At 40.3% G+C, this 23338-nt stretch overlaps 1 protein-coding gene across 2 annotated transcripts in view; it reads left to right on the forward strand.

Annotated features, from left to right (window-relative positions):
• The first annotated feature begins 2100 nt into the window (after positions 1 to 2100).
• Positions 2101 to 23338, forward strand: part of EPM2A (EPM2A glucan phosphatase, laforin) — a 44841-nt gene continuing 23603 nt past the window's right edge. The window contains exon 1 of one of the 2 annotated variants that reach the window (XM_070932665.1): positions 2101 to 2396. In XM_070932665.1, coding sequence (XP_070788766.1) covers positions 2129 to 2396 — 268 coding nt within the window. In that variant the 5' untranslated portion in view covers positions 2101 to 2128. Of the gene's footprint in view, positions 2397 to 7056; positions 9151 to 23338 lie in introns of those variants that run through there. The other variant, XM_070932666.1, reaches the window with a different exon arrangement.

Here is a 23338-nt window from a genome sequence, read left to right on the forward strand (position 1 = left end):
TTTTCCACAGACTGGAAGGGGTATAGATTTACATGCTGCCTTTATCCCATGGATGGGGCTTTGCCTGTTTGCGCACCCTAGTTTCTGCCATGCTGCAGACTGGTGTCAGTCCGGGGATTGGGGATCCCTGGTTTAGTGTGTCATTAACTGAAAATGTAAATTAAAACGTTTGAAGAAAACTTGTATTTTGAAAGTACTTGTTGCTAAATACAGTATTTCATTCTAACACTAGCACTATAGTTAACAATATTGCCTGTTAACTACTGAACTCCCTATGATTAGTCAGTAGTGGAAATACTGTCATAAATTGTTTATTGTTTATAATCTACAGGTTTTAAAATTAGATTTTTAAAAACAAAGATATTTTAGAAGGTGAAAGTAATATGATCTGCTAACAATTATTGTTTAGACTTAATATATTGATCAATCCTATTAACTCTTTAGAACTGTCTATATTTCTGCAATGCTGTGTGAGCTACAATGTAATAATTTAACTGCTAATAACATATGAAAAGATTCTGGTTAAAAAAACACTGCAACAAAGAATGTCCTGGGTCATTACTTTATTGAAACAGCCAATATTCACAACTTTTCTCGGAAATAAATGAAGTTTTAGTAATAGTTGGCAATTCCTTTAAGTAATGAGAACTTCAGTCAGATGTTTGAATCGAGTACTGATCAATCATATGCATTGGCTTCAAATAATTTTGGCCTTTAAAAATTAATAGTGTTTGACAATTCAGTTCTAAGTAGCTATCCAAAAGATTATGGCATAAATTTTCCATTATTTTACAAAGCCAGTTCTGCATTACCCTAAGGATGTTTACAAATTTAATAAAGCTTTCTTGAAATAACAAAAGGTGTTTCTTTGCCAATAAAAAGCATTTCCCTAAGGATGTTTACAAATTTAATAAAGCTTTGTCCAAATAACAAAAGGTGTTTCCTTGCCAATAAAGTGTTAAGTGTCAGACACATACAATTTTGGACCTTCACCTCTATAAGATTGTTGTGTAATATCCAATACTGATGTTTAGCAAGAAATAGTAAATGCTTTGTCCACTAATCTAAGAGAAGGCAGAAGAAAGACTCCAAGAAACCTAATGTAACCTGGATTCCATCATCGGATCTCATGAGTTTTGAAATTTAGAGGAATATATGTCTTATTTCACTAAATGATGGTATTTTCATTCTTTCACCTCAGTCTTAAAAAAGTAACAAACATTTATGTAGAGTAAGCATTTACATTTTGAGGATTGAATTACTTCCTTGGGTGGGTACAAGTTTGGGGGGAATGGGCCGTACTTGGCCTTTAAATGACATACAGATGGAGTACCCTTCAACAGGAAGGCGAGTTCAGGAAAATAAATTTCACTGTTAACAATAACGTAAACACAATAGAGATGCTTATTCCCATGGATTAAAAAAAAAATCCAATCCCATTAAAACTTCTACATCCACAGCAACTTTTGGAAGGACTCTGGAATCCGCGAGATTTCTGGTTTTGTACCTTTGATTTGGGAGCCTGCCTTCATATCTGGCAGCAAGACATTTATTCTGCTTGGAAGTGGGAAAGCTAGAGTAGTCTCCAGGTCCGTTTGATTAATCTCGACAAATCTAAGCGGCGTCCAGGCTATTTGGGTCTTTCTTATCAAGCCCCCAGGAAATTCCCCTAAATCAGCGGCGATTCTTCCTCCTGGGAGCTGCGCTGCGCACCGTTCTCGGAGTCTCCCCTCCCATCGGCGGAGAAAGAGAAACGCGGGCACTTCTCTCCTTCCTTCCCTTTCCCTCTGCAGGAGGAGCAGGGCTCACTATAGGACTCGGCGGCTTTCCTAAATCGAACAGACTCCTCGGAACTCGAGTCTTCGGGGAGCGAACGCAGAGTAAAGGCCGAAGAGAGGCGCTGTAGCTACGAAAGTTTCTTTGCCGGCCCAGTCACGTGGCCTTTCCCGGCCAATCCTACCCGCCTTTCTCCTCCCTATTCGCTCCATAGAACGTGGCGGCGGCCGCCGCTGACGTCACCGGCACCCCCCCCGCCGTGGAAAGGGGAACCTCCCCGAGCGCGCCCCTCCCTCCTCCACCTCCCCCCCCCCGGGTCTTTGCTCTCCGTCTGCTGGGTCCGAGGGCGCCCATGCTGTTTCGTTTCGGGGTGATTCTTCCCGCCCGTCTGGCTGAAGGCGGGACGGTGCTTTGCGTGTCGGGGTCACGGCCTGAGCTGGGACAATGGGATCCCAAGCGCGCGCTGGTTATGAAGCCCAGCCGGCCGTTGGCTCCCTTGCCTGCTCAAGAACCAGTCTTGTGGCTCGGCGAGGTGGCGCTGCCCGGCGAGGAAGAAGCCGCGAGCACCTTTTGGTACAAATTCCTCAGGCGGCTCGAGACAGGGGACGCCGTCTGGGAAGGTAACACAAGCCTCTCGCGCGCTCCCCGGGGACGCGGCCGCGAGCGCGAGCGCCCCCCACCTCCCCCGCTTGCGGGGTAGAATTGTGGCCCCCTCCGCGTCCCCGCGTTACCTTCTCTTGGCTCTTTCCCGCTAAGAAGAAGAAGAACGGGGACCACCTTACGTACTGCTTTTTTCTTTTTCTTTTTTTGCAACAGGACAGGCGCCCAAGTAAGCGATGAACGGCCGTTCTCCTCCATTCCCAGCTCCTGTAGCGCAAGCGGACAAGAAAGGGTTTATGACAGTTCGCCACAGCCGACTCATCCCAGCTAACTGGCCATGGCCAACCACCCGCTGCAGGACAACTTGCCACGGCCATCTCGCCACAGGACAAACTCGCTGCGGGACAAGAGTTATACTGATAATCCAAGAAACGGAGGAATAGGATCATGAAAGAAAGGATGCAAAAGGAGGGACAGAATGAAACGTGAATGGCAAACATGAACATATTTTTTATTTTATTTTAAATAGAATTGTTAAATTGACCCATAGCGAGTTGTCCCATGGCGAATTGGCCTGTGGCGAGTTGGCCCCAGCAAGTTGGCTGTGGTAAATTGTCCCCTTCCCGACAAGAAATAGGCAAAGGTGAACAAACCCCTAGGAATTTAGGAGTTCGGAAGTGTGCGAAAGAGAAAGCTTGCTGTACCCAGTAGAGCTGTGCAAAAGATAAAAGAGTCTACTTCTGTCTTTTGCACAGCTTCTCGGGGGACACCGTGCTAGGAAAAATTGAGATGAGGGTGCTGCCTAGAGGGGAAAAAAAACTCAGCTGCTTTCCTTGCTACTCGTGGCCTCTCTTTGAAGAAGCTGGTGGTGAGGCCCAGAGAAGTTATAATAGGAAGAGTCACTGCTACCCTGTATTGACAGGTGGCCCCAGATGTATTTATTTATTCATCACATTTATATAACCACCTATCTCACATACATGACATATGATGCTCTCAGAAGAGGCCCAGAGATATTATCAAGCAATAATCTGAGTAGTCACTGCTGTCCTGTACTGGCAGCTGGCCCCAAATGCCCCCAGAAGTGTATGTTCCACAGCGAATGTATGAGAAGCTGTTGCTGTTTTCAAACCATGAGCAGGATATTTTGTCTTCCATGATTATTTGTTCTGTACCCTGCCTTTCTTCCAGGAACCCATGGTGGTGGTATAGATTCCCATATATGGTATACTTCCAAAACAGCCCGCTGGATAGGTTGGTTGAGAGGGAGTTATTAACCCATCTTCATCCAGTTACTTTACATGGAGTTGAACTTGAACTTCTCTCTCTGGGACAAACATCTTCACCCCATGCTTGATTACCTTTCCTTCCTTTCAGGAAGGTTGTACTTACATGAATATACCCCATATTCCTCTCTGCAATACAGTGGGAAGAACTATTCATTACAACGTGCATGCTACAATGAATAGGAGCCAGCATGGATTTATTGTAAACACACCATTCCACATTATGTTATTTCCTTCTTTGTTGGAGTTACTAGCATAGTAAATCTGGGGAATTTTGTAGATAGATTGTAATTGGACTCAGCAAAGCCTTGGATGGAATGTTGATTATGTCCCCTTTCACAAAATGCTAAATTATAAACTAGATGATAGACTCGCAATTGAGTGAACAACCACACCAAAGAATGATCATTAATGGCTCCAACTTGGGAGAGGATTCTACCTAATGGAGGGCCAGACAACTCTGCGGTTCAACATTTTTTATCAGTAGCTGGGTGGGGATGTTGAAGCAATATAGATAGTCCCTGATTTACATAATGGAGTCTGTCCATCATGATCATAAGTTGTGAATCATTTGATCAACACAGCGTTACTATCTTTTTTGTGGCAGTCATTGAACATAGCAGTTGTTCAGCAGTTTGTTCGCTATGGATGCGGTTTTGCAGGAAACTGGAAGTAAATGCTGGGTTTTGGCAAAATCATTGTGAAACACAGTCACATGACTGCAGGATACTGCAAACAGCCATAAATGCGATCCAGTTGCCAAGCACTGGAAGTTTGGTCACATGACAATTGGGGAGTTACCTTCAGAATTTCAAATCCAGGCCATAGCTAGCCCCAAGGTAGCTCCATTATAATTTTGATCAGTCTCAAAGCAACTGGTAGTAAGTCAGGGGCTACCTGTTTTTAAAAAGTCTGCAGATGGCCCAAAGCTGAGTGGGATTGCTAATACTTTAGATAAAAGAGAAGATTTTAAAATATCTAGACAAGCTTGAGAAGTGAGCTGAAATGAATGGGATGGAATTTAGCAGGGAAGATTATAAAATTCTGAACTTGGGCAGGAAAAATATGAGGCCCGAGTACACGTAGTCCTCGAGTTATGACCACAATTACACTCAAAATATCTGTTACTAAGCAAAACAGTTCTTAAGTGAGCTTTGCCTCATTTTATGACCTTTCTCGCCACAGTTGTTATGTGAATCAGTGCCTGATTGTATGAGCTGTCAACCAACAGAATATGAAGTATCCTTTTGCTATAGTCTCGATGCTGTGGTGGCTCCTGCAGCAATCAGAGGTTGAGTTAGATCAACCCAGAGCTGATCTTCTTTGAAGTGTAGTGTAGTGTAGCGTGTTCAATAAACCCCTGCCAATTCACATTTCCCTGATTATTGTTCTAATCTTTTCTCACTGGCTGATACGACAGGTTGGACTAGTTCCCCATCCCATTGCCACTGAGAATGCAAATAAGTGATAAGATGAATTCACTGCCTTTTCCATATGCAGCATCTAGAACAGAGGTGGGTTTCAGCAGGTTCTGACCAGTTCTGGAGAATCGGTAGCAGAAATTTTGAGTAGTTCAGAGAACCGGGAGTAAAAATTCTGACTGGCTTCACCCCCATCTATTCTCTGCCTCCCAAGTCCCAGCTGATTGGGAGGAAATGGGGATTTTGCAGTAACCTTCCCCTGGATTGGGAATGGAATGGAGATTTTACAGTATCCTTCCCCTGGAGTGGGGTGAGAATGCTGATTTTACAGTATCCTTCCCGTGTCATGCTCACCAAGCCACACCCACCAAGCCATGCCACGCCCACCAAGCCACACCCACAGAACCGGTAGTAAAAATATTTTAAACCCACCACTGATCTAGAAAGTACAACTGAGTTGGCAGGAATGGCTGCATGTATGGCTGCATGTATAACACTAAACAGCACTATCTACTAAATTCACCTTGTCTGATTTTAAGCTAGAGATGGGGAGATAAGAAAAAATACCTTCTCTAACTTAAGGCAATTGTAGCCCTTGATCTGAATGTAAAAGTCCTGTTCAATCAATCGTTTGAAACATCTAGTAAGATCACTATGTTCATGTCTGCTATCTGGGGAGGTTGACTCAGAAAAAGAGACTTGTACAATGCATCTTTCTGGGCAGATTTGCTGGGTCACTGCTAACAAGCATCATATCTTTCCATGGTTCACACTTAGTTTTCAAAGCTTCTCCCCATTAATATTAGAAAGAAAGATGCAGTTTCACAGCAGGATGGAGAAGATAGTTTCATCTGCATCATCTGGCTCTTTCCTTTGCGTGGTATATTCACCTTTTTTTTTTTCCTGGCGAGTAAGTTGATAAACTGCAGAAGACAATACCTTGCTTCACCTCTTAAACCTTAAAAAAGGCCTAAAGCTGGGCACTGCTTCCAGGTAAGAAATATTGCTTCCCTTACCACAACCCCTTGCAAAGTGAACGAGTTGAGTGAAGCAGCAAATCAATGGAATAGTTTCCTTGTTTTACTTTAATACCATGCATGGTCTTTGTAGCTTTTCTAATAGCATGCAGGGTGGGATAGCAAATTAACAAGTGTGCTTCACCTGCCCAAAAAGTATCAAAATCAATTTCCTTAATGAAAAAAAAATTGCTTGCTTCAGCCTTCCCCACCCTCCACCCCCCAATACGCACACACAAAAGAGAGGCAATTGCCTTAGCAGGCTGAAGGGGACACATTTCCTTTGTTTTCCCTGGGTTTGCTAATTGGTGTGTTTCTTCTTTTCTAACCTGTGGGAGGAAGGAAATGTTGCCTCTCATTCATGCCTGCAAAAATGGATTATAACAGTTGGGTTGGTCAGGATGCTTCACTTGGAATTTTAGCCCTAAAAGGAGATCCCTCAAAAAGTAAGCTTCCTGAACACTGATATATTTAAAGCTATGTATGTAGAAATAGGTATTTTGTGGTTTCTGTCATTGTATCTTTCTTGAATGCCCCCCTCCCTTTTTTTCCATTTTTCTATTTGTTTCCCCTTCCCTTTCCTCATATAAGCAAATAGTCAGCAAATAAAATTAATGTCTCCTAAATCCACTAAGTGTCACTGTTGTACCAGAATTGAAAATCTCAGTTTCTCTACAGCATGATGGGACTAGCACTTGATCATTTTTTGTAGAACATTGAAATGGAGACTGCTGAAAGATAAAGATGCTTTTTCTTTTTCTTTTGCCTCTTTCAATTATGTATAAGAAATAAATGGAAAGAATATATTTATAATCTGTTGTATTTTTATACTGCTGTAATTCCAACCAGTGGAGTTGCAAGTTAAATTGATATATAAAACAGATAAAATTAAGAATTAAAACAATGTAGTAAACATAGTCATGACCATACTATTTCCTCAATGCCTTATGGAATAATTTCCTGAAAGCCGGCAGCAAGGATCCCCCACCCTTAGTGCAGGTGCTGCAACCAAGAAACATTGCCTGTGAGACCCTACCCTCAAAATCAATAGATTTTGACAAGAGTGTGAAGGAGGAGAGCAGCCCTGAAGCTGCCTAAAGGGAATTATAAATTAAAATTCCACTGCACTCAGAAATCTATTGGCAGTCAGTGAAGTTACTCCAAAATAGGATTTAGATGACTATAGAAACTCTGCTTCACTGATACATGGGCTGCTGCTTTTTGGATCAATTTCTGGGTGGTGCTTCAAAGGCAGCCCTATGGACAACAGGGGAGAGACGTTATTTTCCTCACTGCTACCAACTGGGACTGTCTGGTTTGGAAAGAATGGAACCACTGGAGCATAGTGCCTGCAATTCCCAACCCTTGCAGGAAGTCCAGAATAATACAATAATCACTCCCTCCAATTGAGACCCTTACAGAAGTCATTGAACCAAATGTCCAGTGCTGTTTCTTAGTGTCATTTCTCACTGTTCTTATTGCCACAATGGAGGCTTGAACATGGGCTCCCACCTAATGTTCACTCATCTTCCTTTATTTGTGCTCCAGGTATCTTCTACAGCTTCATCTTCTAAAGTTCTTGTAAGCCCAAAATTAGCCCACAAATAGAAAGCAATCATGAATTTCCAAATTCCAGATACCTGTTCTGTTCCCTCCCACGAGTGGCCTTGCAGAGGCTCAAATAGCCTGGCAGTAACAAACGCAGGCTAGAGAGGCTGAAGCTGGCCCTTTAATAAATAGTTCTCTTCCAAAGAGTATATCAGTCCAATAGTTACCGGGCAATGTTCCAAAGCTCTTGGCAGACGGCCAGCAGACTAATGCAGGAATGCAGACTCTTGTCAAAAAAACTCCAAACTAACAGTTGTAAATCCACTGCATCCAAAACGCCAACAAATTGTTCACCACGCCTTTCCAGCCCAGTCACACCCCTTTTATACTTTGTAGGGTGTAGCCCTACGTCTCCTAACCACACCTCTTGGGACATGGCAATAGTTGTTTCTACAATGTCTCCTAACCACACCTCTTGGGACATGGCAATAGTTGTTTCTACAATGTCTCCTACGTCTCTCTCTTGCATCCAATAGGGGCTCCCCCTCATTGTTCCCGGTCTCTGTTTCCTCCTCAATTTGGCTGGGATCCAGAGGCATGTCAGCAACTGTCAGTTCTTGCTGACTCACCACTGAAGACGGCCCCTCTGGCACATAGCTCGTGACAGCTTCCTCCTCCTCCATATCATCCTCCGACTCAGCATGCGAAGATAAATCAGCCTCCGGGTCGGGGTCACAACAATACCTAGCAGAATTGCTTACCAGTTAGGGAAAATCCTCAAGTGCCTTTTGAAACCCTCTAGATTTGTTAGATGCCTGGGACATACCATCCAAATAAATCCATCCACCCCACACAAGGAGTGGCCAGTAAGAAATCTCATTTAGTCCAGGAATTACAGGTAGCCCTGGCAAAAATGTAAAAAATTGTGATCACATCACAGGATGTTGCAAATAAATGCAAGTTGGTTGCCAAGGACCCAAAATGCAGTCACATGACCATGAGATATATTTGCCACTGCTGGAACTCCAGAACTAGGATGGAAGTTCCTTTGGGAAGGGGGAGTTGCTATAACTTTGGTCACTAAGTAACTGATTATTAAGCAAGGACTATCTGTATGTGACAATCAAAAGGACTTCGTCTAATGTCCTCCCATACCCAGATCACACACCACAACCATTCCAAAGTAAGCTCAAGGTCTAGCATGCATCCATTTTTGTGTCTCAGACTAAATATTACATTATTAACGGTCAAAGGAAATTGGTGCTAGATAAGAGTCAATGGAATTCAAGGTGGGCTGGACTTAGATCTCTTGTGGGTGTGAAGAAACTCAAGACTAATAACACATTTGATCCCTTTCTCGGGCTTAGCCTGGTCATCTCTTACAGATAGTCATGACAGTTATGAACTCCGGGTCCCTTCCTAGAACCTGTCTCTAGGTGCAAAGACTGAATTACTCTAGTACTAGTTACGGATTTTCTTTTTACAGTGACGAAGAAAACCAGAGTAAGTAATTAAACTTTACTTTTTTTTAACTTCACAGGAAGGAAGGAATATTCAATTACAAATGTCAGCAGTAGTTCAGACAAGCCACTCCAGCCGTATAAATAGCTTTAAGCATTATTCACTATTCTAAAGCATACATATTTATGTGTCATTAGATCATGGACTTGTATAGACTATATAATATACATTTGAAAAGTCCCTTGAACATGCATACTAGTTTAGCTTACTTCTTCAAACTTGTTTAGAATCTGTTAATAGTGCTTTATAGAAGTGACAGATATTAGGAATTCATCTCTAAGCAGATTATCTAAATAGATTACATAATATGGCTTCTCTCTGGTTTCACTCTGGCTCAGTTTCTAAAGAGCAATCATGTGAGAAGGAAACGTAATACTGTTGTCCATGTTCTAACTTTAGCCTCTACAAAGTAACTGGGGGAATTCCAGTATCAGCCAAGAAATCAGGTCCAGGAACTCAGGAAGAGCTGCTTTGAGGCAGCATGGTGGCTAGAATGCAAATAGACTCCCAACTGTGTAGAGTGAGGCAAATCTCCTGATGTAGTCTGGGATTCATTTAAGTTTGTGGAACTGGAGCAAGTGGAAAGGTCCTCTATAGTCTCAGCATTACCATTTGTCTGCTTAATTCATTTCTGTCCTGGTTCCTGCAGGTTGCTAGGTAGGGCATGAACAGTTGGGTAAGGGGAAAGTGTAGTGATACCCACTTTAAAAGTATTTGATCACTTCCCCCTGGTCTCCAACCAGTGGTGGTATTCAGCCAGTTCAGACCGGTTCAGGCGAACCGGTAGTAGCAACTTGCAGGTGGGCCCATGCCTGCCCACCTGTCCTGGCGCTATGTTGTCCTATTTAGCCACATTTTCTAAGCCGCGTGCAAGCCCCACGCGCAAGCAAAACGCATGCACAGAAGGCTGGGCGCATGCACAGAAGGCGTGCGAGCATGCACGTGCTCACATTTTCAGTGTGTGGCGAACCGGTGATAAAATTATGCGAAACCCACCTCTGCCTCCAACTTCTCCTTTAGGAGCAATGCTGTTGAGTAGGTGGTAGTCCATCATCTATTGTGACGGAATGTAGTCTGGACCCCCAAGAGGCAGGGAATGCATTCCAGAGGAACAAGAGATAAGTCAGTTTGTGTGTGAGAGAGGGTCAAGATGGCTCTTCCCTAATAATTCTCAGAGTATATGCTTTATGAGGCTGGAAATTTGCTGTATTTCTGTATTGCTGTGTCATCCTGTGTCCTGATTGGTTAGCACTTTAGTCAATGTCCTTAAGAGGGAGCTAGAAACATGGTTTGTTGCTCTCTGACTCTGACTCTTTGCCGCTCTTTGATGTTCGTTACTGCTCTTTGATGCTATTTGCTGTTTGCTGTGTTTGCTACTGTTTGCAACTATTTATGTGTATGACGACAACGACTGGTAAGAAGACTTTGTATATTGGATTATCCCTGGACTATTGTTTTACTATCTACTACTTTATCTGTGTATGACCTGGACTGTTTATTGAACTGTGCCTTATTACTATTTCCTGAAAGTAAACACAACTCAGTGTATTTGTGTGTTGGCTGTGTTATTTCCTAACTACTCTCAAACGTTGGGTTGGCAATATATAAACCATCAATATAGCAAGGTGCACACCCTTGCTACTCAAGGATTGCTCTGCGAATTCCTCAACAGATTCTGTATATAGGTGAGGAACAATAAAGAAATCTGCTTTGAAGAATCACAATGGGTCTTTCTTGGTTTTGGGAGCCTGACATCTATAGAGGGTTCTAGAAAGTATAGATTATATATTTGAGGTGTGTTGGCAGAGGCAACTGGGTGGTAGTCAGCTGGTGGTGGTCAGCTGGTCACATCAAGATGGAGTATTGTACTTAGACCTTTGTTATTCTGGCTGCCTGCTGTCTATTTGGGCTAAGATCCTTCACAACTCTCCTCTATACATTCTTGCTTTATTTTCTCCCTGTGTCCAATTTTTCTTCCCATCTTTCCCCAGCCTCCTCCTGCATCCAATAAAATCTTCTCTCCTCCAACCCTTTACCCACTGTCATATTGTATTTGTCCCAAAGTGGTTGTTCTGAAGCCCTTTACTACAATCCCTATCTTTTTCTCTATTACTCCTCCTTTAAACACACCTATGCACTTGCCATTTTTCTTGCAAAAACTCTTTCAAATAGACACACACTGGCACAATTGCCATTTTTCTTGCAAGGCTCTTCCAAATGGAAAAAAATGATCTCCTCCTCTCTCCATAATTTCAGTGGTCTGGCAGGCCTTTTCATTCTTTTGACAGTTCAAACCCAGTAGTATCTCTTGCAACATTTCAGTATTTATTTCATAACCTCAAAATCATATGTCACATTTGTCATAAAGATAGAAAAAAAAAGAGAGAGATCAGGGGTTCCTTGTGTATACCATGGAGATTGAAGAACTGTACTTGTTGGCTTGTTAGAATTTAAGTAAAAACATTACAGTCTGAATTTATAAATATGGTCTTTGGAGAAGGAAAATGAATGCATGGGCAGTATTAAGAAAGTTTGAGCGAGGTTCATTAAATTTAATCACATACCAAATACATATATTTATTTAGCATATTCCACATACCAAATATAAAAGTTCAACCAACTATTAATTGCTTAGTAACATATAAATAGCTAAATTTAACTTCAAGTATTTGTGTTGATGAAAAAGTTTAGAGGGTTTTTTAATATATTTTACGTTTGTGAGTCACATTTCTCTGATGAGCAGCTACTGTATATAAAGATGATAAACAAAGATACTTACATAAGACTTCTTGGGTAATTAGAAATAAATTTGACTTTATATATCTGTGTGCTATAATATACATATATTATAAAATATTATATGTATATTTTATGTATGCAAAGAACATTGTAAAATTAAAACATTGCAAGTGCTATATTACATGTGCTAAAATCTTTAATTAACCAGTTTATTGATAGAAGTTGAAATCCGTCCCCATGATTACCTGCCCTACTCATAGTCAGGGACAAAAGTGCAAGTGTCTATGTCCAAATCCAATGGACAGAACGAGTTGAGGGATTAAAGGTTCCTTGCTGAGGCTGCAGGTTACAATATTTTTTTAAAGAGGACACATTGCATTAAAAATGATTAGGCGTAAATCAAACACTTTGATTTATTCTTTAAAAGGACTATAAATTAGTTTGAAATCACGTTATTGTATAATCACTGATATAGATGGACTTCTTTCATCCCACATCAGAAGAGATATAGAGCAAGAAAGAAAACAAAAGATTAACTCATAAAAAACAAAGAGCCATATTTTTTATTGAAAGGTAAGATACACGAGTAATAGTATGAAAATGTATATGATCAATACAAGAATGTTCTGGTTGACTCTAGGAGAAAAATATCTGGATATAGAAGAGGCTGAGACACAAGGCACACATGCTGTTTGAGAGACAACATAGTGATTATTTTCCAAACAGTAGCTAGAACCAAGACAAAAGAATGGGCATAAACAAGGCAAAAATGAAATTTGATTTACCTGTGTTAAAATGAAAAATTAATCCAATTTAAGGTGGCCTCATGATGATTGCAATGTGCTATACATGGGGCTGTTGAGGAACCACCTCTCTCCAATTGATACTTGAGAAACCGCTTATTTCCAATGGTTTCTACCCACTTCATACATTTGAACAGACTGGGTGCACTCCAAGTCTCCTCTATTAAATGTCACCTTGTGGCACCAAGGAAGCATGCCTTCAGTGCTGTGGCCCCACTTTCTGGAACAGCATCTCTGCAGACATAGGGACAGTGCCCTCTCTGAGGTTCCAGAAAGCCTCAAGACCTCACTCAGGCTTGGGGTTAATGTACTGTGGGTCTTCTGTTATAAGTCTTTCTTATTACGATGGTTATTTTAGTTCAGGCTATTTATATTGTCATATGCTTTTTAACTGTTTATAACATGTTTAGATTTTGTAAGCCATCTTGAGTTTATCAGAATGGGCAGCTATAATAAATCTAAATAAATGAATGTAATACCTTATCGATTTAATAATATTCCTTTTCTGTCATATTAAATAATTCAGTTCAGTAGAAATGTTTGGAGGATTTCTAGCAGTGCACCAAGGCTTTCAACCGTTCCTGCTTTAAAGGGTGTCTATACCTATACTCAAATGGAAACATTATTGTCCAGCTTTTCCCAGCAGAGCCTTGAATCTGCGGTGGGATTTTAGCAATGTTTGCTGAGAAGTTGTGTTGCTGTGCTCCCAGTCAAAAAAGAGAGTGCCAGATTGGGCGCCCAAAATATTTTCATATGGGGACCTGCTTTTTGAGTACTGTTTGGTATACTAAATGGTGTCACTAAAGATACCTTGTTGACACTGACCATGCCCACTTGCTACAGAAGATGCTGTTTTTGTCAACTGAAAAGCTTCTGAGATTTAGAAACACCCCCCCCCCCCGAGAACAGTGTTAATATAACCCAAAAGGATCTACTAGGTGGGGAGAGGAAGTTTTAATGTCTCATCTTATGTGAGCCTAAGCACTTGCTTTTGCAAAGGCACCATTGGATTATAAAACTGATTAGCAGTAGAGCAATGCTGCTTCACATCATCCATGCTTAATTTTTGTAATTCTTCATCATCACAAGACATGGTAATAGAGTTAAGTTAAATTAAATGCTATTAACTTAAATTAAAAAGAGAATTAGACATGTTATATGGTGGATAGTTTTCTCAATGGAATTAGCTATGATAGATAAAGAGATCCCTTAAAAATTTGCTTTGGGATGATGATTTCCTGGGAGCTGTGCCATATTATGTCTGAGTTTCTGGGAGACATACCCATAAAGGATTGGCATAATTCATCAAGATAATCTCTGTATTCTTAAACAACATTTTGGAACAAAATTTCATGAAGAAAGATAACTCTGCAAACAAGACAGATTTATCTTACCATCACCACTATCACCTTTAATGATATTTAAAAGCCTCTCTCTCTCTCTCTCTCTCTCTCTCTCTCTCTCTCTCTCTCTCTCTCTCTCTCTCTCTCTCTCTCTCTCCCTTTTTAGAATTTTCCCAGATCTTCAGAAATCTTCATTTCTGTGACTTAGAATTGCATATATAAAACATGTGTAATATGATAAAGAAGACATTTTTCAAGATAGCAAATGAGAGCTACTTTTGGGCTGTTTAACCAGTATAAATCAATGAGGCTTCATGCACTAAGCTTTAATCATTATAAAAACACTCCACCACCATTGAAACAACTGAAAAGCAGGGACCAAAGATCAACCATAGCAGCAAAACAATTTTTCTTTTAAATGCCACATGTCAGTTGTATAAGTCAAGTAGATTCACTGTCAAGTGGTCTAAACCATATTCTTAGTTCTTTACTAACAATCACAATTCAGCCATGCTTCACTTGAAATAGACACCTTTCTAAGTAATTTGAAAGTGAATTCTCAGTCAAAGTTAGACAGGTGTCTATCTATAAAAGACTCAAATATCAGTATAGAAGCCAAATATTTTGAATAGCTAAAAATAATACAAGAGACTTAGCATTGTATGTCCTTTCATTATTATAATATTAGATAAGAAAAAGGGAGACACAACAAAAAATATTGGCCTGTATCATGTGTTGGCTTTGCTTTAGTGGAAAATGTTTCTCTGCAATTAAATTGGGCATCTGATCATAGTCAGTTTCCCTTACTAACCATAATACTTCATATCATCTCTTACTTCATTCTGGAGAGCTCCCTGTTCCGTAGGAGCTTTTCAGAGGAGAAAAATACTGTGTGTGACCAACCATACGCTAAATAAATAAGAGGAGAAAAAAGTTTGAGTAGGTAAGATAAACATAGAACGTAAAATTACAAGGGTCAAAGAGATCTCAGAGATGTTCTAGTCCAATTGCCTGCTCCAGGCAACAGACCTTATACCATCCTGGTCAAATGGTTGTCCAGGCTATTTTTAAAACCTCCAAGATTAAAGTACCCACAACTCCAGGAGGCAAGCCATTCCACTGATTAGCAATACAATAGTGCTTAGACATACCGTATTTTTCGGAATATAAGACGCTCCAGAGTATAAGACACACATTAGTTTTTGGTGAGGAAAACAAGAAAAAAAAATTTCTGCCTCCACCTACCAGCATCCATTGGTATTCATCTGGCTAGTGTCCTTGCAGCAAACAGCCTGGTCAGCTTCAGCACATTATCACAGCCTGATTCAGCATGAGCAGCTGATTGACAGTTGGATTGGCCTCCCGGAATACCGCCAATCAGCTGTTCCAGGCTGCGGGGATCGCCACAACCCATCGCCGCCTCAGCGCGTCACGTTTTTGGCCTCCGTGTGTTGTGTTTTTGGCCTCAGTGTGTTGCGTTTTCAGCCTCCGCACACTCCATTTTAGATCTGTTCCAGGTTGCCAAGATTGCACAAGCACATCGGCGCCTCTGCATGTTGCATTTTCAGCCTCCGCATGCCCCATTTTTGGCCTCTGCACTTGCGTTTTTAGCCCATTCCAGGCTGCTGCCACCGATCCCCACCACCTGGAACCGGCTGAAAACGCGACATGTGGTGGCCAAAAATGATGTGTGTGGAGGCCAGAAACGTGATGCGCGGAGGCCAAAAACGCTATGCGTGGAGGCAGCAATCGGTGGCGATTGGCAGTGATGTGCTGTGGTAATCCCCGCAGCCTGGAACAGATCTAAAAGGGGGTGTGCGGAGGCTGAAAATGACCAAAGGGTGGGGGCCAGCAGGTGGATTTCTGCTTAACAAGCTTCCATAAAAGCAAAGTTTCTTTCAAGTTGAACTTAAATCCCGGTGTCTTTATGGCCATGTACCAAAATAAGATTCTTTTCAGATTTACCAATCTAGCCTACAGCCCTGGGATTTCCAAGTCGTGGCCCGTCAGCAGCCTGTGTGGATTGTAGCTGATTCTTACAGCGAGGAGGCTGGTGTGGTGCTGCGCCAGCAGCCTGTGCAGCTGGCACTCGAGTCAGACAATGAGGAGGCTGGAGAAGATGTGGTGCCAGAGACAGGGATTCAGCCAGGGCCTTCAGAACCTCCAGAAGCTCCTTTAAGTGAAGAGGACAAAGAGGAGGAGCCTCTTCTCGATGCACGGGCGCACAGAGCTGCCAAAAGGCAGAAGTGACTCCTCAGGAGGAGGTCTCCTCGAGAGTAAGGCTTGGGACTAATTGGCCACTCCCTTAGCCTATTTAAGGAGGAACGCCGACTGAAGCAATTTGTAGGGAACAACTTTAATTCATTCTCCTTCGCGTCTGGATTCTCTGAAAATTCCTTCTGGGCTTTCTGCAAACCTTAGTAAGATTGTGATTACTTTATTTTTGGTTTCTGGTAGGCTGTTAAGAAAGTTTATTAACAGCCTTTGTTTGGAAAAGACTGAGTTATTTTAGTAAATTTAAGTTTTGTATAGACTTTGTGTGTGCTGTGTTCTTTGGGGTCCGTAGCTGGGGCAGAACACCACTCAAGTTAAATAGGTATGACCCTGCTTGGCTTTTCAAGAAAATGAAATGGTTGGCTGGGGAGTTTTGGGTCAGCAGTGATTGTGAGAAGTAAGGGAAACCAGTATTGGATTAGATGGGTTGACAAAGTTATAGCCTTCTCAGTAAGGTGCATCATAGGTGTAGCATGGAAAGAAGCTGAATACAATCAGTTCTCATCATTCGCAGATTCCATATTTGCAAATTTACCTGCTTGCTAAAATTGATTTCTGATTGTAAAATCAATACTCATGGAGCTTTCATGATCATTCATGGACACGTAGAGAGGCAAAAATTTGAGTTGATTTGAATTGCACACTTCCCCAACTGAGGGTTCAGTATTTGTGAATTCAATGTATACAACTTCATAGAATGTAACTACCATAAACAATGAGAACTGACTGTATTTTACTAAGTTTATTTGACTTATTTTACACCTGATTTTATGGAGGCAAATATCTCTGAAGAACTGTGCTGTAAGGAAATTGAAAACTGGGTTATTCTGGGACCCCTGTGATATCCCATTTGGGAGAACATCATCTAAAATGTCTCTTTCCTTGGGAGTTTACATTAATTCTTTTTCCTTTGGAAATCCACAGAAATTCTGGTTGAGTTGTCTGGACTTTGACCCAACTAGTGTTAATAAGATTTCCTAAGGGATACATGCAGAAATGTGTTAGTAGAGGTGGAATTTACATTAATGGGACAGAATTAAAAAGAAAAAGCCCTGAAGTAAAGTGGCAGAAAGAATGTCAACTGACAGAGAGTGAAAGCAAAATCCATTAAGGTACAAGAAAAATGAAGGAGATGTGGAATAAGAAAAGTGTAAGGAAAGAGCTGCAGAATTGGCCACATGTGGACTGTATAATGTGATAGTACAAATGGAAGCAAGGAAAAAGTGACAATAAATTACATTTAAGGAAAAAGTATATCAGAATGTAAGGAATTTTGTAAGGAATGTATGGAATGTACTGAAAATATAAGGAAGTGTATATCAGAAAAAAAGAGAGGGAACAATACCTTAGCAGTTAAGCTAAGCTTGTCAGATGACAAACTGACAGCCTGGGTTCGAGATCCAAGTGCCGCATGACAGAGCAAGCTCCTGTTTTTGACCCAGGTCCTGTCCACCTAGCAGTTCAAAACGGGTGGGTTCTACTTACCTCCGCTACTGGTTCGCAACAGGAGTGTGTGCATGTGCAGATCGTTTATGATGATGTCCGGGCGGGTGGGCGGAGCCTCCTGCCACCGTTACTACCGGTTTGCAAGAACCAGACCAAACCGGGAGCAACCCATCACTGGTTCAAAAGTATGCAAATGCGAATAGATAAATAGGTACCACTTTGGCAGGAAGATAACAACGTTCCATGTTTCACCACACGCTCTGCGCTGCAATGTGGTGTCATGTTGGCCACATGACCAAGGAAATTTTTTTGGACAATGCTGCCTCCCTCAGCTAAGAAACGGAAGTAAACATTACCGCCTAGGAAGTCGGACATGACTGAATACCTTTACCTAAAGGGAAAACCTGTACCTTTTATATACAGTTGTGTTATATCTTTGACTTATATTCTTCTGACTTCGAGCCCACCTACCACCACCATGTGAGAACTTACATTCTTTTTCTATGATAGATTTTGGCTATGTTGGTTGAGCTTTTTGATCATATCTTTCTCTCTTGATATATTCATGTCTGTTTTTCTCTCCTATATGAGCTACACATTGTTCAGAGAACCCTGTTTTAATCTGCTTTGCAATAAAGCCAGTGGCTCTTTTTTGATATACCAGCTTGATCATCTTTCTTACACTTCAGCTATGACTATATGAGCAATCCTTAGGCACTAAAAAGAGTGCTATTTGCAAAGATTGATCTGTAAGGAAGACTTTTGTGACTTCTTTGTTCTTTAACATGTTGCTGTGCAAGCAAATGGCATAGAAAATTTTTTGAACATTAGTGGAATAACAATGAAGACTTTAAAAACCAATCTCAAATGTAATGTAACTTTTGAGAGAAACCATTATTTTGCTTTCTAATGTTTGCCACGTTTACTTTTATTTTGATCTTTTTAGACATAGAAATAATTCTCTGTATAAGACATCCAGTCTGATATTGGATATTTTATTTCAGAAATGAAATACAGATTTTTAAAAAAGACATGGTGGTGCATTAGGTAGATTTTAGTTTGCAGATTAATTTAATAGAAAGCCAGTTCAATAGCTGAAATAGCTGAAACTTAAAATATTTATTTTTACCATAAATATTTACAGAAAGTAAATATTTTGTGGTAAGCCACTTGTTAAGGAATTGTGTGACACAAGCTGCATATGCATCTACACAACAGACAAGAGAAAAAAAACCAATGAGAGTTTATAATATGTTTAGGGATGGGCATACAATGACAAGAAAGGAGAACACATCTATTTAATTTATATTCATTTGATAAACATTTCAGAAAGATGCAACAATAATGTTTAAGCTCGAAGTTTGAATTACTTGCCCATAATTGTTGTATGCTACCCGGACTTACATTTTTTCATAGATAGATAGATAGATAGATAGATAGATAGATAGATAGATAGATAGATAGATAGATAATTATAAATTTAAGAGTATATCTTAGACAGTGATGTCAGTGATACGTTCATGAACAGCTTGGTACTATACAGAATACCCTAATTACAAGAAGATGTGCAAAATCACTCTGCTTATATGTTTCCAAGTTGCAGTAAGAGGATCATACATTTGAAATCAAGCAAGCTTTGGTCAAAATAGTTTCCCAAATCTCTAGGAAACTGAAATAGCTTTAATGGCTTCCGTGACAGAATTTAGAGGTATGTTTCTTCCCGATCTGTAAACGTAAAGCAAAATCTCTATTTGAGCAGAGGGGAAATTAGAAAACTTTTTTCTGATCTCAATACAATCTTTCACAGCCAAGCCGAGGCATGATACTTGAAAAGGAGGAGAGCTTTGTGCTACCAAGCTACAAGAGTCTGTAGAAAACAGAGCACGCACCAAATTCAGCTACATGATTATTGACCTTTTGAGGCTGCTTGGAGATCTTAAGAATGGACAAGGGAATGACTTACTGCCCAGGATATATATCATTCCCCCTTTAAAAAATCCCCTAACAGCAAAAATGAACAAAAAAAATTACCATTACTACATCATTGAAAGGTTTCCTGTGTTCTTTCAGCTGGCAGGAGAATAAATTATTGGCCCAATCCAGGGAAAATTGCTCATCTCTGAGGTGAAACAAAGGGATCACTAAATTTTGGAGTTTGAAAGGGAACCTCAAGGTAGATCTTAGCTACATGACTGATTTAAAGTCATCTACCTAAGCATTCTAATACAGGTGGTCTTTGTTTAAATACCACTCCTTTAGTGACCATTTAAAGTTATGTTGGTACTGAATGAGTAGTGCTTATGACCAGTCCTTAAAGTTCCTGCCATTCCAGTATTCCCACAGTTATGCAATTGCAGCCTGGGCACTGGGCAATCAAGCTTGCACTTAGCAACGGTTGCAGTGTCCCATGGTCACATGATTGCCATTTGCCAGCTTCCCACAAGCAAAATCAATGTGGAATCTGGCATGGAAGGTTGCAAATTGTTCCTGTCACTTGCACTCTACCCACCTGGCAACAGCCACCTCTGGCCCTGCCATGTTCAAGCCACACCTCACATTGTACCTTAACTGCCTGCTGGCCTGCTTGCAAGCACCTGGGGTTTGTATAACAATCACAATTTTCACTTATTGATGGCAACAAGGATTGCCGTTACTAAGCAATGGAGTTGTATGATGTTGTACTTTACTATCGCATTGTATGGTGACAGAAATTCCAGCCCCAATTACCATTGATAAACAAGGACCAGCTATAAATATAATTCCAAAGTTGAGTAACTGAGAATTTTTAGAATGGGGGAAACACACATCGCTCTCTTGACTGGAAAGTCTTTTTATACATAATTGGTTGGGATGGAGTTTCAAAGGCCAGGAGGAAACCATTAGTTTCTCCTTCCCCACTTTTGCTCCATTTAGTTGGAAACTATAAGAACTGAATCGCGAATTTTCCCTCCCTGAAAAACCTCTCAGCAGGGTTGGAGATTTCTCTTGAAATGTGGAACGTGGCACAAGACGCTATTGGGGAGAAGGCAGAGTGTCATACACTTTATCCAAATCCATAATTGTGAATAAAGTTAGATTAAATATTACCTTGATGGTATCTTTTAATAAATAAAATAGCAATAGCACTTAGACTTATATACCACTTTACAGTGCTTTACAGCCCTCTCTAAGCGGTTTACAGAGTCAGCATATTGCCCCCAACAATCTGGGTCCTCATTTTACCGACCTCGGAAGGATAGAAGGCTGAGTCAGCCTTGAGCCAGTGAGAATTGAACTGCCAAACTGCTGGCAGCCAGTGATCAGCAGAAGTAGCCTGCAGTACTGCATTCTAACCACTGCGCCACCACGGGTCTTATGCTCACATTTGTTGAAACTGAAAAGCTAAAGCTGTTAAGAGAAATGTGTTTGTCAACTGCTTTGAGCCTGCTTTGTTTAACTGTTGCTTTATTCTATTATGATTTCATTTATTATTTAGCTGTGGGAGAAGGACTGGCAGAACCTGGTGGCAGATTTAAAAGAGGGATCATCTTAGAATCCCTACGTAGCCACAAGCAAACTAAGTCCAACCACCCTAGAATTCTGTTTATTCTTATCTAACTCCAAGCAGGAGCTAACCATTAGTTGAGAATATTCCTGTACATAGGCATGAGTAGCAATAAATTGGATATTCACATGTGGACCTGATCCTTTGCGTATGATACGTTTAAGAGAGAGTAGATTATTGATTTTATTGATTTTTGAGGGTTATATTTTTTTTTAAAAAAAACCAAAACCTTGTGAATGGAAGTAAGAAATGTGTAAATTAAAGAATAGCCAGAGGTTCTGAAACATCTATTATACACATTTTTAAGAGCGCATGTTCAATATGTTTAAAGGGGCAGAATCCATAATCAATTATCATTGATTGATCCCATTAAATTTTATTTTCATGTCTTCTGAAACAAGATGTAGGAATGGGTATGTTGAATAATTGGATCTATAGCTTGTGTCTAACAACAGCAAGTTTATTATTTATTTACAGTAATCAAGTTGCATACTTTTTGTCACTTAGAATTGTTACTGAGTTGGTAAATGAATGAATGAGTGAATAAATCAGAGAAGCAACTCTAATTGATTTTAGTTTTAGTAGCAATTGTCATTTTCTTGCTTGAGAGTAGCTAACTTTTCCTTCATTAACGTTTAGATTTTACATTTATCGTTCCCTTAGTTATAGTTCGTCTTATTACAGTGTACTCTAACTTAAGCTATTCCCTATAAAAAGCCAGATGCTTAAATTTGTGCAAAATGTAGGAATAGGTATACAGATTACATAATGGTAATACTGAAAGATCTGTACAGATCATCAGTGGCTGAACAGGTGCAATTCTAGATGTTGGTAATAACATTTAAAATCTTAAAATAGCTTAAGGCCTCACAGTCTGAGGGACTGCCTCTTCTGTTGATAACCTATCTGACAATTGTGATCTCCAAGGCAAACTCTTCTGAAGAGTTTCTGCTCGCAATATCAAAAACTTAAGCTATAAACTGAACACCCTAGAGATTTATAGTTGGCCCCATTGCTCACTGTTAATTGTAAAAATGCTTTTGTTTAGCTTTTTATTACCATGTTAGGTTTAATGTTAATTTAGCTAATGTTTTTAGAAATTTTGTTAGCAATCTTGAGTCATTACTTAAGTAATGTAAGGAGCTCTGGTGGCTCAGCAGACTAAAGCACTGTTATTAACACCCACTTACATCTGCTGCCTGCAATTACTGCAAGTTCAAATCTCACCAGGCTCAATGTTGACTCAGCCTTCCATCCTTTCTAAGGTAGGTAAAATGAGAACCCAGATTATGGGGGCAATAAGCTGACTTTGTATAAATATACAAAAGTATGAAGGCTATTGCTTAACGCATTGTAAGCCGCCCTGAGTCTCCGGAGAAGGGCGGCATATAAATAATAATTTTTTAAAAAAGTAGAAAGTCAAGGTATATATTGAATAGATATTCTTAATATTGAAATGTACTGTATGTATTTATGTTTATTTAGTTATTTTTATATGGTTTATACCCCATCTTTCCTCCAAGAGCTCAAGACAAGGTACATATTACCCCCTCTTCAAAATTTTCCCCACAACGAATCAGCATTCAGTATTATGATATGAATAACAGATTGACCCTACATCACCTAATCAGGATCCATGTTGGAGACAGGACTTGAACCTATGTCCAGTCTCCGTCTATGTTCAATTCAATATCTAAAGCATTATATCTGGGAAAGGAAAATTGGAGTCTGTGTAGGAAATGGTAACCTGTCCACCAGCCTCTGAAGAACCCTAGAATAACAGAACAACCACAGTGTTTAGTACTATGTTGATGCTCTCCAGGAATCTTGACCAACAATGACAAAACCCTCCAAACTATAGATTAGATTACAGTTCCAAAAGATTTATGGAAAAGCATGTTGAAAGGTTTTTAAAAAGGAGAGCTTAATGAGCTCAGGCTTAATTCCTAAGTGAACATTGGGTGAGAGATATATTCTACAGCAAAAGAGATTATTACTGTATCATAAATGTTTCATTTGAA

Source organism: Pituophis catenifer, unplaced genomic scaffold (assembly GCF_029215685.1).
Source record: "Pituophis catenifer annectens isolate HBS135680 unplaced genomic scaffold, rPitCat1.0.hap2 SCAF_1, whole genome shotgun sequence".
NCBI lineage: Eukaryota > Metazoa > Chordata > Lepidosauria > Squamata > Colubridae > Pituophis > Pituophis catenifer.